Source organism: Arachis ipaensis, chromosome B03 (assembly GCF_000816755.2).
Source record: "Arachis ipaensis cultivar K30076 chromosome B03, Araip1.1, whole genome shotgun sequence".
Classification (NCBI taxonomy): domain Eukaryota; kingdom Viridiplantae; phylum Streptophyta; class Magnoliopsida; order Fabales; family Fabaceae; genus Arachis; species Arachis ipaensis.
In genome coordinates this window covers 45,838,435-45,854,701 of record NC_029787.2, presented here as the reverse complement: position 1 = coordinate 45,854,701, position 16,267 = coordinate 45,838,435, and the positions used below count along the sequence as shown (strand labels likewise).

Here is a 16,267-nt window from a genome sequence, read left to right as displayed (position 1 = left end):
AAGTGTTTGAAAGATTCTCAATCATAATCAACAACCTCGATGCTATGGGAACAACCTACTCAGAACAAACCCTAGTAAGAAACTACTTAGAAGCCACACAAAGGAATGGGAAACAACAGCCACTATTCTAGCCGAGAGTAACAACCTAAGTCCCATAACCTATGATGAGCTGAGAGGAAAACTCCTTGCCTATGAAGTCACACACACAAACCCGGACTCAAAGAAAAGGGAATAGCCCTTAAGTCAAAAATAGAATCAAAAGAGAGTGAGTCTAGTGATGGTTTTTTAGATGATGAACTTATGTTTTGTGCTAGGAGACTCAGAAGGATAATGAGAAACAAAGGCAAGTACAAAGGGTCAAGCTCAAAGGAATACAAGAAGGACTTGAGTAAGGTGGTTTGTCATCATTGCAAGGAGGCTGGACATTTTAAGTTCAACTGTCCAAAGCTCAAGAAGGAGGACAAAGGGAAGAAAGAAAAGAAGAGAGTGCTCATGGCATCTTAGGAGGATCTTGAGAATGATTCGGATGAGGAAGAAGACTCCAAAAGTGAAGATAAAATCTGCTTCATGGCTAGTGATGATCAGCTTGATGAGGTAAATTACTATGACTTGGCCATATATGATTTACACGTTATAATTGATGATCTCACGAAAAATTCTTCAAAACTGCTGGAAAAATACACTAAATGTAAATCTGAAAAAGAGATGTTGAAAGATGAAAATAATTTTTTGAGAGAAAAGGTGAAGAAAATTGAATGTGCTTTGGATATTATTGAAGAAAACAGATTTCTAAAATCTGAACCTGAAAAACTAAAAGGAAAGCACATTGTGAATCCTTCTCAAGAGCTTATTGCTGAAAATGAAAGACTACATGAAATGATTAAAAGATTGAATGGTGACTTAGCAAAATTTGCTCAAAGTTCTAGCAACTTGGACAAATTACTTGCAAATCAAAGACCATTGTTTGAAAAATCTGGTTTAGGATATGTGACAAACGATCATGCTGTTTTTGATAGATCTCCTACAATATTTCTGGCCTCTTCATCGAAAACTAAGTCCAACATGAACAAATCTGTTTTGGAACATGTTCCCATATATAAAGAAAAATATGGAAGTTCCTTTTCAAATGAAAATGCTTTGTCTTCAAGAACCAAAACTGTTTCTAACAAGTCGGGTCTAGGCTATGTTCCAACTAATGAGGTCACATTAAAAAAACCAACATTTAACAATAGAACCTCATTTTCAAAAAGCCAAAACTCATTCAAAAATTCTTGTTGGAATGCTTTTACAAAAAGGAACAATCATAACAAAAATCATTTTGTCAAAAGAATGCACCTCTTCCAAAAATCAGAAAATTTCAGTCCGTTAATCATTTTCAGCATCATAACTCACGTCAATTTCAGCAACAAGAATTAGAAAATCATTGTTTTAATTGTAAGAAATTTGGTCATTCATACTCACAATGCTTCATTGAAAAAAGAATAGTAAGAAACCAAATTTACAATGTTGTTTGTGACTTCAATGCACTTGCACAGCCAAGGTGGATTAACTTCAAAGGATCCAAATTAATTTGGATACCTAAAGTTACTTGAAGTTTTAATGCAGATTTGCCTAGCATCCAAGAACAAAAAGGATATGTGGTACTTGGACAGTGGATGCTCAAGGCATATGACTGGAAGGTCAACCTTCTTCATCAAACTAAACAAGTATGATGGAGGCTTTATGACCTTTGGAGATGATGGAAAAGGTAAAATTGTGGCTATTAGAAAAGTAGGTAATAATCACTCTACTTTCATTGATGATGTCTTCTTGGTTAATGGTTTAAGGCATAACTTGTTGAGCATAAGTCAACTGTGTGATTTGGGTTATTTGGTAATTTTTAAAAGATTGGAATGCTGTGTTATAAATGAAAAGACCAATGAAGTGTTGTTTATTGCTAAGCGTTGTAATAAGGTGTATGGACTTACCCTTGATGAACTAAAGGATCAAAATGTAACTTGTTTTCATTCTAAAAAATCTTAAAAGTGGCTATGGCACAAAAGATTGGGACATGTAAGTATGTTTCAAATTAACAAACTTATCAAGAAAGGATTAGTAAGAGGTCTTCCTTTAATAAGGTTTGACAAAGACATCACTTGTGATGCTTGCCAAATGGAAAAACAAACAAAGAGCTCATTTAAATCAAAAGAAGACATCTCTACTAAAAGACCACTTGAATTGCTACATATTGATTTATTTGGTCCAACAAGAACTCAAAGCTTAAGTGGTAAACATTATGGTTTAGTAATTGTGGATGACTACTTTAGGTTTGGTTGGATTTTATTTCTTGCACACAAAAATGAGCCTTTTCGGCCTTTGAAATTTTTAGCAAGAAAGTTCAAAATGAAAAGGATTTAAAGATCTCTTCTATAAGAAGTGATCATGGAACTGAAATTGAAAACCAATTATTTGAATCCTTTTGTGAAGAATTTGGAATATCTCATAACTTCTCTTGTCCAAGGACACCACAACAAAATGGTTTTGTGGAAAGAAGAAATTAGAAGTATTCAAGAAATGACAAGAGCCATGCTTTGTGAGAGTAATGTTCCGAAATTCCTTTGGGCTGAAGCGGTTAACATAGCTTGCCACATTTTGAATAGAACTATCATAAGGAAATTTTTGAAGAAAACACCTTATGAACTTTGGAAAGGTCACCCACCAAATTTAAATTACTTGCATTATTGCATATCTTTGGATGCAAATGTTTTGTTCTAAATAACAAAGATAATTTGGAAAAATTTGATCCAAAGACATATGAGTGTTTATTTGTAGGACATTCCACAACTAGTAAAGCATATAGAGTTTATCATTAAGATGCTAGAATAATTGAGGAGTCCATACATGTTATATTTTGTGACAGTAACTTGGTTCAAAGTATTTTGGAAGACTGTGATATAGAAAATTAGGTTCAAAAGGATGATGAAAAGGCACAAAATCATGAAAATGAGAATTCTGAGCAAATTGAATCAGAAACTGCTGCTGCTAAAAATCCTGTAGGAGACAATTCTGTTTTGTCTCATGAAACTGGCGAAAATCCTGAAACCACCAGTTCATTGAATCCCTCAGTGACCGAATCTGCTTCTAAGTCCACTAGACCTTGTGAGTGGAGATTCCTAAAGAACTATCCATAGGAATTTGTCATTGGGGACATTTCTGAAGGTGTCAAAACTCGTTCCTCCACTAGAAAGGCAAATGAAGAAATAAACATTGCTTTTCTCTCTCAAATGGAGCCACAAAATATCAAAGAAGCTCTTGATGACCCCTCTTGGGTAAAGACAATGGAGGAAGAGATTCACGAATTTGAAAAGAACCAAGTTTGGATATTGGTTCCTAAGCCAAGTGACAAGAAAGTGACAGGCACAAAGTGGATATTCAGGAACAAGGTGGGTGAAGATGGTAGCATTGCTAGAAATAAAGCTAGATTGGTGGCACAAGGATATGTCCAAGAAGAGGGAATATATTTTGATGAATTCTTTGCCCTTGTTGCCCGAATGGAAGCCATAAGACTTCTTTTACCTTATGCTGCTTATTGTGGTTTCAAATTGTATCAAATGGATGTGAAATATGCATTTTTGAATGGTGTGATAGATAGAGAAGTATATGTGGCACAGCCACCTAGTTTTGAAAATAAAGAATTTCCTAACCATGTTTTCAAACTATTAAAAGCTCTCTATGGTTTAAGGCAAGCTCCTAGAGCTTGGTATGAGAGACTTAGCTCTTTTCTTTTGAAAAATAGTTTTCAAAGAGACACCATAGACACTACTCTATTTATTAAGAATTCTAATGATTCTTTTATTCTAGTCCAAATTTATGTTGATGACATTATTTTTGGATCAGCCAATGAATCTCTTTGTACTGAATTTGGAAAATTTATGACAAGTGAATTTGACATGAGCATGATGGGTGAACTTAATTTTTTTCTTGGGCTACAAATTAAGCAAACTGAAAATGGTATTTTTATTCATCAAGAAAAGTATGTCAAGGAATTAGTTACGAAATTTGGTATGGAAAATGCCAAACCCATGAGAACTCCCATGCACCCTAGCTCTAAATTAGAAAAGGGAGAAACTGAGAAAGATGTTGATGAGACTAGGTATAGAGGAATGATTGGATCTCTTATGTACCTAACTTCCTCTAGACCTGACATTGTGCAAAGTGTTGGAATGTATTCAAGATTCCAATCTAAACAAAAAGAATCACATCTTTCTGCAGTTAAAAGGATCATTAGATATGTACATGGCACATCTAACTATGGTTTATGGTATCATAGGTCTGATAAATTTTCTGCAATTGGTTATTGTGATGCAGACTTTGCTGGGGACAGAATTCATAGAAGAAGTACATCTGGTATTTGCTGTTTTCTGGGCAGATCTTTGAATATTTGGTCAAGTAAGAAGCAGTCAACAGTGGCTCTCTCCACTGCAGAAGCCGAATACATTGCTACATTTTCTTGCTGTTCCCAATTGTTGTGGTTGAAAACACAACTAGCTGATTATAAATTGAATACTAATAACATTCCCTTGTTTTGTGATAACATGAGTGCCATTAATATTTCTAAAAATCCTGTTTTGCACTCTAGAACAAAACACATTGAAGTGAGATTTCACTCAATTAGGAAACATGTTCATCAAAAAGAAAATATAAGCATTCAATTTGTTAAATCAGAGGAACAATTTGTTGATATATTTACTAAACCTCTGGCTGAAGACATGTTTTGTAAATTAAGAACAAGTTTAGGCATTTTGAGTTACGATTCTTTGTTTTAATTGTGCTAATGTCCTATTTGAGAATTTTGTATTGCAGGTCAAAGAGACATTTGTTGGATAAGATATTTGTGATCTGAATTTTGAAGTGTAGAAAAGGACAAGAACCATGCTTAAATCTTATTACACATGTGGTTATTTTTGTTTTCTGAAACTCTTTTTGGTCCATATGAGTTTTTACTAAGAATTGGTCTTTGCATATCATGAATTTTTTTTATTTGATAATTTTTTTATATTGGTAGTACAACTTTCTCATAACTATGGTGTTGCTGGTTGAAATATGATCTTCATTTCTCTTCCAATTTTTTATATTTCAAGACGCAACATTTAGTTTCAACATGCCTCCAATACACTATTTTGTAGGTTTAGTTTTTGTTTTATTTTTTTCTACCTTGATGACAAAAGGGGAGGAAAATGTATATATGAGGCTTGATAAGACATAAGGCTTACTGAGATTATTGGATATTAGTTTTGATTAGTCTTATGTTTGTGATTTATCTTGTATTTGTGAACTGAACTTGGTTGACTTTAAGTCATTTGAAATTTATCTTGTATTTGTGAACTGAACTTGGTTGACTTTAAGTTATTTAAACTTTATGTTGTGCTGGTGAATTGTTGCTTACATGCTGCCATATTTTGCAATATGTGCTTGTATGGATTATAATACTTTTGTGCAACTATAGAATTATAGATAAGCATGTATATACATTGGATTGTTGTGCTGGCATTATTGTATGTGTCCTCAGGTTAAACGATAAGCATACATTAAGGGGAGCAACTCTTATGAAAGAAAGGGGGAGCATATCAAGTTAATCTGGTATCATCAAAGGGAAGTATCTGAACCATTTCTATTTCAAATCTTTTGATTAATTACCTTATATATAATGTTTGTCATCAAGGGGGAGATTGTTGAGTTAAGGAATTAACTAACATAAATGATGATGACAAACATTATTTTATAGGGTTAAATGTAAGACCCAGGATTTTCAAATAAATCTTATTATGAGTTAATTTTAATTTATTTATTCATGAAAAATTTTATTTTCAGAAATTATTTTTATTAAAGCTAATTAAATCAAATTTTGATAATTAATTAGAATTTTACCTAATTTTATAATTATTGAATTATTTTCTATATTTAAATTACAAAATTAGTAGTTATGAAATGAAAAGAATTTTTATGTGATTTAATTCAAATAATTGATATTTCTATGATTATGAATAAATATATGTGGCTTCCGCACTTTTATCTGAGATACGAGTTTTCCTGAGTAAAGTACCGTGGCTTGCCACCACGTGTTCCAGGTAAATTAAATCAGATTTTGATAATTAATTAGAATTTTACCTAATTTTATAATTATTGAATTATTTTCATTACAAAATTAGTAGTTATGGAATGAAAAGAATTTTTATGTGATTTAATTCAAATAATTGATATTTCTATGATTATGAATAAATATATGTGGCTTCCGCACTTTTATCTGAGAAACGAGTTTTCCTAGGTAAAGTACCGTGACTTGCCACCACGTGTTCCAGGTTGAATCTCGATACTCTGTTGACCCTACGTCGTAAGGGTGACCGGGCACATATAAATTCCCGGGTATGGATAGCCCCCAGTGAGTGATTTGAATAATGTATGAATGTAAAATCTATGCATAGACTCATGGGGATGCGCGACGAAAGACATTCTAAGGTTTTCGGACTTGTCATGTTGGCTGGATAACCGACAGATGAGATCATTAGCCATAAGACAGGCATGTATCATATGCATTTGTATGCTTTGCTTGGGTTTGAATTTGTTTTGGTTTGTCTAATTGTTAAACTGTTCTTAACTGTTACCAGAACTATTTGCTGTAACTGCTACCTAAATTTGTGCTTTCCTTGTCTGTTTTGCTTGTGTTTGTCCTGGTGTGCTACTCCTAAGAATGAGCTTTGGTGCTGAATTGATGATTGTGTTGATTGATTGCGTAGTTGGTTTCTGATTAAGATTTTCTTATAAGAAAAGAAAGGTTTTGGATTTCAGAAAGATTAAATCTTGTTTCTTTGAAAAAGTTTTTGAATGATTAGCTATTGGTTTTTAAAAGATTCACATGGCAATGATAATCACTGAGCTTGAAAAAAGTTTTCTTATTAAGTATCTTCTTATAACAATTGTGAAACTGCATGGTGAGACCGTGTGGTTAGGTTCTCACCCCCTACAGCTTTACCTTTTTAGGAACCGGATGAAGAAGCATTAAGAAGAGTTATACTGCATTTGGTTTATATGTTGTTGTGTTAATTAGATTATTTTCTTCCCTCGTCTTTGTTATTACAATTTTGTAACAGGGATAGGAGTTGTATGTTATATATATATATATATTATGAATCTATGATTGCTTTTTTTTTTAGATAAAGTATTTATTTCCGGTTTTCAAAGAAGTCAGCGATACGGTATCGAGCCACAGGCTTCTATTTTAATATTAAGTATATAAATTAGTCGTAATACTTCTTGCTATCAGAATGGCGCAGCCGGAAGCGTGACATTCTGGTAATGAGGGTGTTACATTAAACACCCAATTAGTTTTAATGGTCTTGATTAGTGTTACATGCCAAAACTAAAGAGGCAGCAGCCCAAAGGAATAGAGTAAAGAAACAAGAATTTTCGGTGTGCTCTCTAACTCTCAAAGCCCAAGGAAATAATGCAAAGGAATCAGCTGGGCTGAATGAAAAATAAATCCAATCCAAACCCATAAAGACTCCATCAAGCTGAAGCCTTCCAAAGTACCTCACATGTTTGCTTCATTATGAATCAGAAAGAAAGAGAGAGAAAGGTAAATTACAAAAAGCTAATGTCTAATCACCCTAATCAAAGCAAGCTAACCTAAGTCAGAGATGGCCATGCCATGGTGCACATCCTAGAAGGAAAAAGAAGGTTAGCTTCAAAGAAGAAAGAAAAAGAAATCAGAAGCTAGGACAAAATCAGATCTTAGGCAAATCAGAAAGATCTTTCCATTATTGGTACCCCAAAGTAACTTGTTGAAGCTTCCTTCCCCCCTCATACCCATTTCTGGTAAAATGAAGAAAATGGATGTTATGGAGTTCTGCTGTGGATCAACGGTCAAGAAAAGAACTTGGAGCCAAAGCAAAAATAAATGGTTCAGATTTTTGAAGATATTGGAAAAAGAATGAAAGAGAAGATGGAAGGTATGAATGCATGAAATCTGAAATCTCTGCTACAGTTCCATCTCTCTTCTGCGTAGCTGATGCTCTGTTTTTGTAAGAAGAAGAAGTCAACTGTGTAAAGCAAACCTATGGTGTGAAAAATTGAAATCATACAAATAGGAAAATCACTTCAGTTTAAAGGTAAGGAGAGAGAACCAGTGTTTTGAGGTTTATGTTCTGAGAAGAGTTCTTTGAAGAAGTTCATCAACTTAGACAGTGCTGCCTAGTCAAAGGATCATTCCGCCAGAGTGAGGAACTAAATCAGAGACAAGCAAATCTGGTTTATCACATAGCAAAGAGGCTGTTTAAGCATTAATCTTCTTCATGTTTTACAGATTGTAATTTTCTTTTCAATGATTATCTTTCTGTAATTTCTTGAGGTAAAAGGCTGAATGAGAGAGTTCTTGAAAGAGCCTAAGAGTGGAAAGAGGCAGAGAGAAACACTTGAGTGAAAAGCCTAGAGTGATTTTAGATTTCTTTAGGTTGTTTCTTGGGTCTTGTATCTTGTACCAGTGAGGTACCCCTTTCTTAGTTGGGTTAGCACTAAGAGTGAAGAGTTAGGTATTAGCATAACCAAGTCAAGTTAGGTTAGAACTTGAGAGTGAAAGGATTGTGTCAATCCTGTAGAATTGGTGTATGTAATACTTTAACTATAGTGGAAATTCCACCACAGTTGTGGTGGAGACTGGATGTATGTTGCATTGCACAAGGCAACTGAACCAAGATACATGATGGTATCAGCTTCTCTCTTCCCTGCTCTGTTCTGTTTTCTGATATTCATGAGACAAAACTAAATTGTCTCATAAATTTTCCGCTGCTGAGTTCAAACAGATTTAGACTGAAAGTTTGTTTTAAAATGGTTATTTCATTAAAGCAAAAGAATGTCATAGATTCAACCCCCCTTCTCTAAACCTTCTACAACCTTCAACCTAAAATTTGATTATTTATATACAAAATTTTTTATTTATTTTTAAGATAAATTATAAATTAATTTTGAAAAGGCTTTTTTTTTTCAAAAAGAAATAATTTTTAAAATAAATAAACCCATATTTATTTTTTATCATGCAAGATATTATTTTAATGTAATTTATAGGTGTCATATTCTATGCTTATTCTTTAATGATGAAGAAAAAAATGAGCTATTGTTGCTTAAAGAGATAGGAGAACTCTCATTTAACATAAACTTGTTCATATAAACAATTAAAAATATTTGTGCAAATGCTTACGAACGTAACACTTTAGAACTTGCATGCATTGTGAACCAAGTCATCTATGAAGTCAAATTTATAAGTGTTAGTCAACCACAAGATCAATGTAGATTTACAAAATCCCAATATGAAACTCCTCATACTTTGTAATACTTGAAGAAGAAATGTCTTGACAAATTCAAGTGTTCTGTTCATATTCTTTAAAAAGTTTTGAAATTTAGTTGTTAAAATATTGCACAAAATAGGCTGAGTTAAAACTGTTTGTACTACCACAGTTAACAATTATACCAAGAAAAAATATTTTTTTTTTCGCTTGGGAATATCTTTCTAAATTTATTTGATATCAATATCTTAGGAAGTTAGTATATAAATAATGATTTTCATAATTCAATAACTTCTTAAATTTAGTTATTATTATTATTATGGTTTCTACATCATCTCAATGTAAATATCATATGTTAATGATTAAATAATATTATTTTTATGACATTTTAGTGTTAATAAATAAAATTATATTTTACTATATAATATTCTTTATTATTATATATTTTTAATAATATTTTATTTTTCTAATTAATAAAAATATTATAAGACAATAATTTTTAAAAAAGATTAAAAATATTCGATTTCTACATCATCTCAATGTAAATATCATATGTTAATGATTAAATAATATTATTTTTATGACATTTTAGTGTTAATAAATAAAATTATATTTTACTATATAATATTCTTTATTATTATATATTTTTAATAATATTTTATTTTTCTAATTAATAAAAATATTATAAGACAATCACTTTTAAAAAAGATTAAAAATATTCGAAGAGACTATTCTAAAATTTTTCAGGTACTGTTTTGAAATTTTTAAAATTTTTCGGGGACTTTTTTAGAGGAATTTACTTAACAAATGTATAAGTAGAAACTTGTGTTTTTCACTTTTTTGAGTGTCAAGTGAAGCAGAGAATTTTTCGGCCTCCAGTAATTCTGTTCAGATCGAATGGGTAACTGGTGAACAAAAGGTGGGAAAGGCAATCCAAACATAAGGTACAATAATATCTACTTAAATGAATTTTAACTAATTTTCCCATGTGTGCCACTTTACTTTTTCATTCCTCTAAATTCATTCTGGTAGAGAGAACACAATACAACAAAGATTTGAATACACTGTCCATAACAGACACAAAGTTGTCATGTTTAGATTTCCATAACCTTTTCTTTTATATTTTAAGAGCTATAAATTAAGGATGAAGATATGTACATAATAAGTTCATATTTATTGAACACGAGAGTGTGCAAATACATACAACTATTTAACTGAGGCGTTGCACAGTCATTTGCAAAGATGAATAACATGACAGCAAAGATGAAAGTGGTGAATAATGTCAATTGTCAACAAAAGTAAGGACAAATATCAGTATTGATGACCATTGTAGGCTATTCCAACGATAGACAGGTTGAAGTTAGTATTATGAGTAGATATGCTATTGCAAACTGGATGCAGAAATTAGATATGTAGAGTAAAAACAAAAATGATTGAGTAGATTTCTTTGTATCCAATTTCAACGGCCATGTAATTTACACCCACCAGACTCAGAAGTTTTCAACTTTCAAGTAAGCAATTGCTGCCTTGATCCACCAATATGTTTGACTAATAGATGCTAAATTTACTTCCCATGTCCATGGTAATACCCAGAACCGATGGCATGAAGATGAGACGCCAGCGTGCGAAGGTCTAGGATGTGTGTATAAACCCAAAAAAGGAAGTGGCACAAGTAGTGCCAGCCCCTAACATCTGATCATTTATAAAGATACCTTGTATAACAAGAGATGCGAAAAATTTTAATTAAATAAGCAACACCACCTCCACATATTCCACAGCATCAGCAGGAGCCACCAACTTGATAAATCTTACAAGTATTGTTCATGTATTCTGGCACGATTCTCCTCCCACCAAAGTCGAGCATGCATCTCCCCGAATTTTTCTCGGCTGTACCACATTCAAGGGAATAAGAAGAAAAATTCCAAACAGTTTTAATATGTAACCACAAAAATTGAACTCAAATGCACAGCTTCATTCTTGCTTCACAAATGGTAAAAAATTCAAACCGGGAGAGTAGAGTGTCTAACTGTATTATACAGAACAGATTAACTAGTGACAGGGTCAAACACAGTTAAGTACATAGGATGCTTGACCAATATTTCTAACTTGAAATCCTAGATAGAAAAATTTACAGTACTCTGCATTAAGTCCTTTTAGATTTTTGTTGTATCAGCAACAAGTAAAAATTGATTCTCACTTCAACTTTTTGAGCTAATCCTAAAGCATGTTCTTAATGTCATATAATCTCTCAAGTAAACAACTATGACCTATCAATTTTGAAAGACCATCTCCCTGAAAAACTTGAGTTGACATAATGCTTACTTGTACCCAAAATTTTAACCTATAAAAATTGGGGCCCCATTTGACCGAAATTTTTGTCAACTATAATTACTAAAAATTTAAATTGTTAGGACCACTATTTAGAGGCAAATACACACTTTTATGTCTAACATGGAAGTTTAGAACAACCCAAACTCCCAGGATTATGTCTAATACTTCATCCTAGTTAAATAGTAGTGAGCGAAATCATCATACATGAGGGAATTATCTAGCCATGAAGTTGGCGATATTGTACCTGAACCTCACTCGTTTGAGCTCCCGTTTGCCACCTGGGAGTGCTCTAATGGTAATGTAGACTCCAGGTTCATCCTGCTCAACCCATTCAGTCTCCAAGTCACTAGCATTGCTCATTGATAGTTCCCCGGAATGGTCCACTTCTCTGGATGAGCTACTTATAGAAGCATCCATCGATGACATCTCTGTCTTGGCAGCGCTAATGGTTGAAACCTTTGGGGTTGAGTTCAGACCGTTTGAATCATTGTAATGCCGGGATTGCATTGACTGATGATCAAAGGAATCTGAGGATGAGTATCCCATTCCCACCCCTGTTGGGCGGTACAAATTTCGAGGTAGCCGTTCCTTGGTTAGTGGAGGTGTTACAGGGCTGTCTTCTATTGATTCACGCTTTGAACTCTGTTTTCAACCCAGAAATGCACCAGATCAAAATATAGTAAAATACTAAGTACTAACTTCCGCCCAGTACATCAAAACTGAGGACAGCGACTACAAAAAGCTTGTTTGTTTCAACATTTGCCTAATATGCAAATATAATGGAAAAAAGAATTAACATCTTACTCTGCTTTTTGTCCAAATGATATGACATACTGCTGGTTAACACTTAAATCATTAGGTGGGTTATACTAGTTTACTCTATCCAACGATCAACTCTTTATTTTTCAGGTGCGAAATTTCTTACTCTAGCAGTGCAAATACACTTATCAACTTTATACATTTATATCTTCATTATCGAATAACAGTCTTCCATTGACTAATTATGAATAGGCCCAAACCAAAATGAGGAACATTATGGTAAAGTATAACCAACTACCTACTAGAACAAAATCTGTTATTAGCACCATACTGAAAGTGATCGAGTGAAATTGCAAATACAGTAATAGATTAAAACTTACTTACATTTTGATATGCAATAGAATTTCCCAAAAGGCCAAAATAAACATTATCCTAAGTAACACCCAGCTTCCAAATACTACATTGTGCACGACAAATAATGATCATGAGCTATTCAATTCAAAATTACCTCATCTTCAGACCGTGGTGGAGTTGGAAGAGGGAAAGCTTGGCGGTTAAGCCTTTGAACATTGTAAAGTTCCATGACCTTGTCATAGTTCTCTGCCCACCATCTTTGAGCTTGCCATTTGTTAAATATCTCCCGACTATACAATAAAACTAAACAAATATTAATCCACTACTTCTCATCTTTGAAATGTTTGGAAAAGTGCAGTTCAACCATAATTTAACAACGGCGAAATAAGGGTTTCTTCTCTTCTTCTTTACCACCCCTTCGTTCTACATTTTTCTTCTGTTTGCAGGATGGAAATTAAGTGGTAAATTAATAAGAGTTTTGCTAAAGATGCTTAATGTAGAAAGCTTTTTTTGAAAAATAAATATCTGAATTTTCCAATACTTTTTTAATGCATTTATTGAAGAAAAATTTGTAAACATTTCTAACCATAGCAAGTAGCCAACTAGCAAGACCCAAATAATAATTCTTCAAATTTGCAAATATAATTAAGCTTTTCCAATGTGGGCATCAGCGTATGACTGATCCACCAAACAAAGCTTGAAACATCCAACTAACAAGTTGTTACTTGTTAATGTTATGATTATGTTAATTGTGTTGACCACCATTTTTTTTTTCTTTTAATAGGAATCGTTTTGATTGTTAGTGGTGTGTGACACTGTAGCCAATCATGCTAGACTAGGTCACTCAATTGGAGATGCTTTTTGACAAAGAATTCTCACTTGAATAATTAAAGGCAAACCGGCCATTCTGTGCGTGAAAATTAAAGTTGCTCTAAGGCCAAGAGGCCAACATTGACCTTACGTACAGTGGAGTTGTCCAAGCAAACGAATGCAAGTGGGTCCCAAACTTTAGTGTCAACTAAATGCACTACTAAGCGCGCCTAAATATGTAATGATTCAGACGATTCATTAGGTTCTAATATTAGCTTAAGAACACTCTAAGCCTAAAATTGTTGAGTTTAAATTCATAAAAAGAAAATAAAAGAAATAGAATAAGAATGATGGAGTTAATTGCTATGAAAGACATCTAATCAAGTGCTGCAGTGCAGAAAAAAACAATTAATTTCCACACACACCAGCTCAAAAGGTTTGATTTATGAGATATCCTCAGTGTGAAAGAGTTTACAAAAATTGTAGATAGAAATTAAACTCAGAAACATATCGGCAGAAAACTAGAAAAGAAAAAGAAAAATCATTTGTGTACTGACCCACCCACCAGCACCATATTGGTTAGGATGGCACTACTAGGAACCATGTAGGTCCAAAACTACACTTGACACCACTGGTGCTTTTATCCTACGATATGATGAAAGAAAGACAAAAAATAAGGTAAAATATTATGTTATCTTCAACTTTAACTTTGTTTTATGCCCACCTAGTACTGGTTCATTTCATTCAAATTTTGTCTTGTATATATATATACATAGTTCTTGAATGGAAGATGATGAGAATTCAGAGCACTTACCCCAGCAAATTGCAGATTAAAAGACAAAATCTTGTATTTTAGAGGAAGACAAAGTCACTAATAATAGGGAATCAACAAGAAAAGAAACCATAAGAGTCTTCATCCGACCAAACGACAAGGCTCGGTTTTAAAAAGGTTACCAGCACAATGAACACTGACCCACCACCACTTACGAAAGCCACAGTCAGTTTTTTCTTTCTTTCTTTCTCTTTAGGACCCACTTTTTGAGATTGCTTTTGGCAAGGGCGTGAAATAACAGTGGAACTGTGGACCCCTACCTAATAACCCATTTTTCATATATCTACTCTACTCTACGGAGGAGGGTTGATTGATTCAGGCTTTGGGAAATTGGAAGACTTTGGAATTAGGATGCTTCAAAAATAAGGACAATAGTGATTGGTGTGGTGACTGAGCATGATTGATAATAGTGATCACAAAAATAGTTATAGCTATATTCTGTTACCTCTTTTCCAATCCAAGCAACGCTCTTGACCAAAACAGAATAGACAATAAGCTGTGATAATATCTAGAAAGTTTTAAAATTTTGGATTATTTTCGGGATTCAGAAATCATTAATTGCCTGGTTGTGGACCATCATTCACCTCATTCAGAATCATGGTTCAAAGACAAATGATACTTTAATTGCACTAAATGTTTTACATCTAGATAGTAAAGACAGTCTTGTACCCGACTTGTAAATGTTCTGTGAATTCAAACTCCATAATCATATCAAAATGCTTCTTTTTTTTTTTTGGGTGGAATGTGAGTTTTTTAGGTTAATAAAATAATAATTTGCTACCTAACAAAAATTCTATTCACATCAAACCACATTATACTTTTTGAACGTTCCAAATAAAATACTATGATCAAAACAAAGTTGGTGAAATTTTCAATCAGGTTGTTATTTCAATAAAGAGAAAACAAAATCATCATGTAAGGAAACAAATCCCAACTCATTTCATTGTTACCATAAACCAAACAAAACAAGACCCAGAAATTCAAGGCGTTAATCCCCAACAAACGAAACAAGGTTAAGAACAAAGAAGAAACAACTACCATAAGCTAATAACCTATAAGTACTATACTACTACTCCTATATATGTCCATGCATTTAACGAAGAAAATGAGGATGTCCCAAAAGTTAGTAAAAATAGAAGTACCTACTTAATGACAAGGGAAGTTGACAGTCCACCATACCCCAAAACACAAGGCACCTATTGACCATTGTCATTATCACTGTAGCACTATCCCCACATTCAAATTGATTGCATTCAATAATATCCAAAAATGTTTCATCCGAATTAAGGCTAATTTTTTTTTTATATGAAAAAAATATTGATGTTTTTGTTGAAAATAGGATTATTTGGTGAAATTACAGGTTGATTTTCCAGATAGAAAGTCAACATGCAGTGTGTGTGTTGCAACACGTTGGACACATGTCATCATTCTGACAAGCAATACACAGGATGGTGTTGGATACGTGTAAACATTCAACATGCAAGGTGCTTGTTGGACACATTTTATACATATTCATAATACTGAAATACACTTCAATTATCGATATTCAACTAAAACGTCATCTTCATCTCTATATTAAAAATAATTTCTGCTGAATTTACAATTTCACACTTTTATACATAACAAATAAATGTATGAATTTTATAGTTAAACTATTATTTTAAAATTATGGGAAAAAATGACAATTTCATCATTTTTATTTCATACAATTAATAAATCTAACACACAAAACATTTTTCAAAAATACACACATATAACAATTTCCCATATATCTAATTAAAAAGTGTTGTGAAATTAAAAAGTGTAACATTAATTTTAACTGTATTTTTTAAGTGTTGTTAAAATTTTAAAATTTTTTGTGTCCATT

The 16,267-nt window shown here is 32.8% G+C and overlaps 1 protein-coding gene across 2 annotated transcripts in view; it reads right to left on the bottom strand.

Moving 5' to 3' along the window:
- LOC107630491 (protein Brevis radix-like 4) overlaps positions 10,470 to 16,267 on the bottom strand; it is a 7,724-nt gene continuing 1,926 nt past the window's right edge. Inside the window, exons 4-7 of one of the 2 annotated variants that reach the window (XM_021118861.1) lie at positions 12,913 to 13,048; positions 11,890 to 12,287; positions 11,127 to 11,201; positions 10,470 to 11,026 (exon numbers count right to left, since the gene is read on the bottom strand). In XM_021118861.1, coding sequence (XP_020974520.1) covers positions 11,011 to 11,026; positions 11,127 to 11,201; positions 11,890 to 12,287; positions 12,913 to 13,048 — 625 coding nt within the window. In that variant the 3' untranslated portion in view covers positions 10,470 to 11,010. Of the gene's footprint in view, positions 11,202 to 11,889; positions 12,288 to 12,912; positions 13,049 to 16,267 lie in introns of both variants that reach the window. The other variant, XM_016333634.2, reaches the window with a different exon arrangement.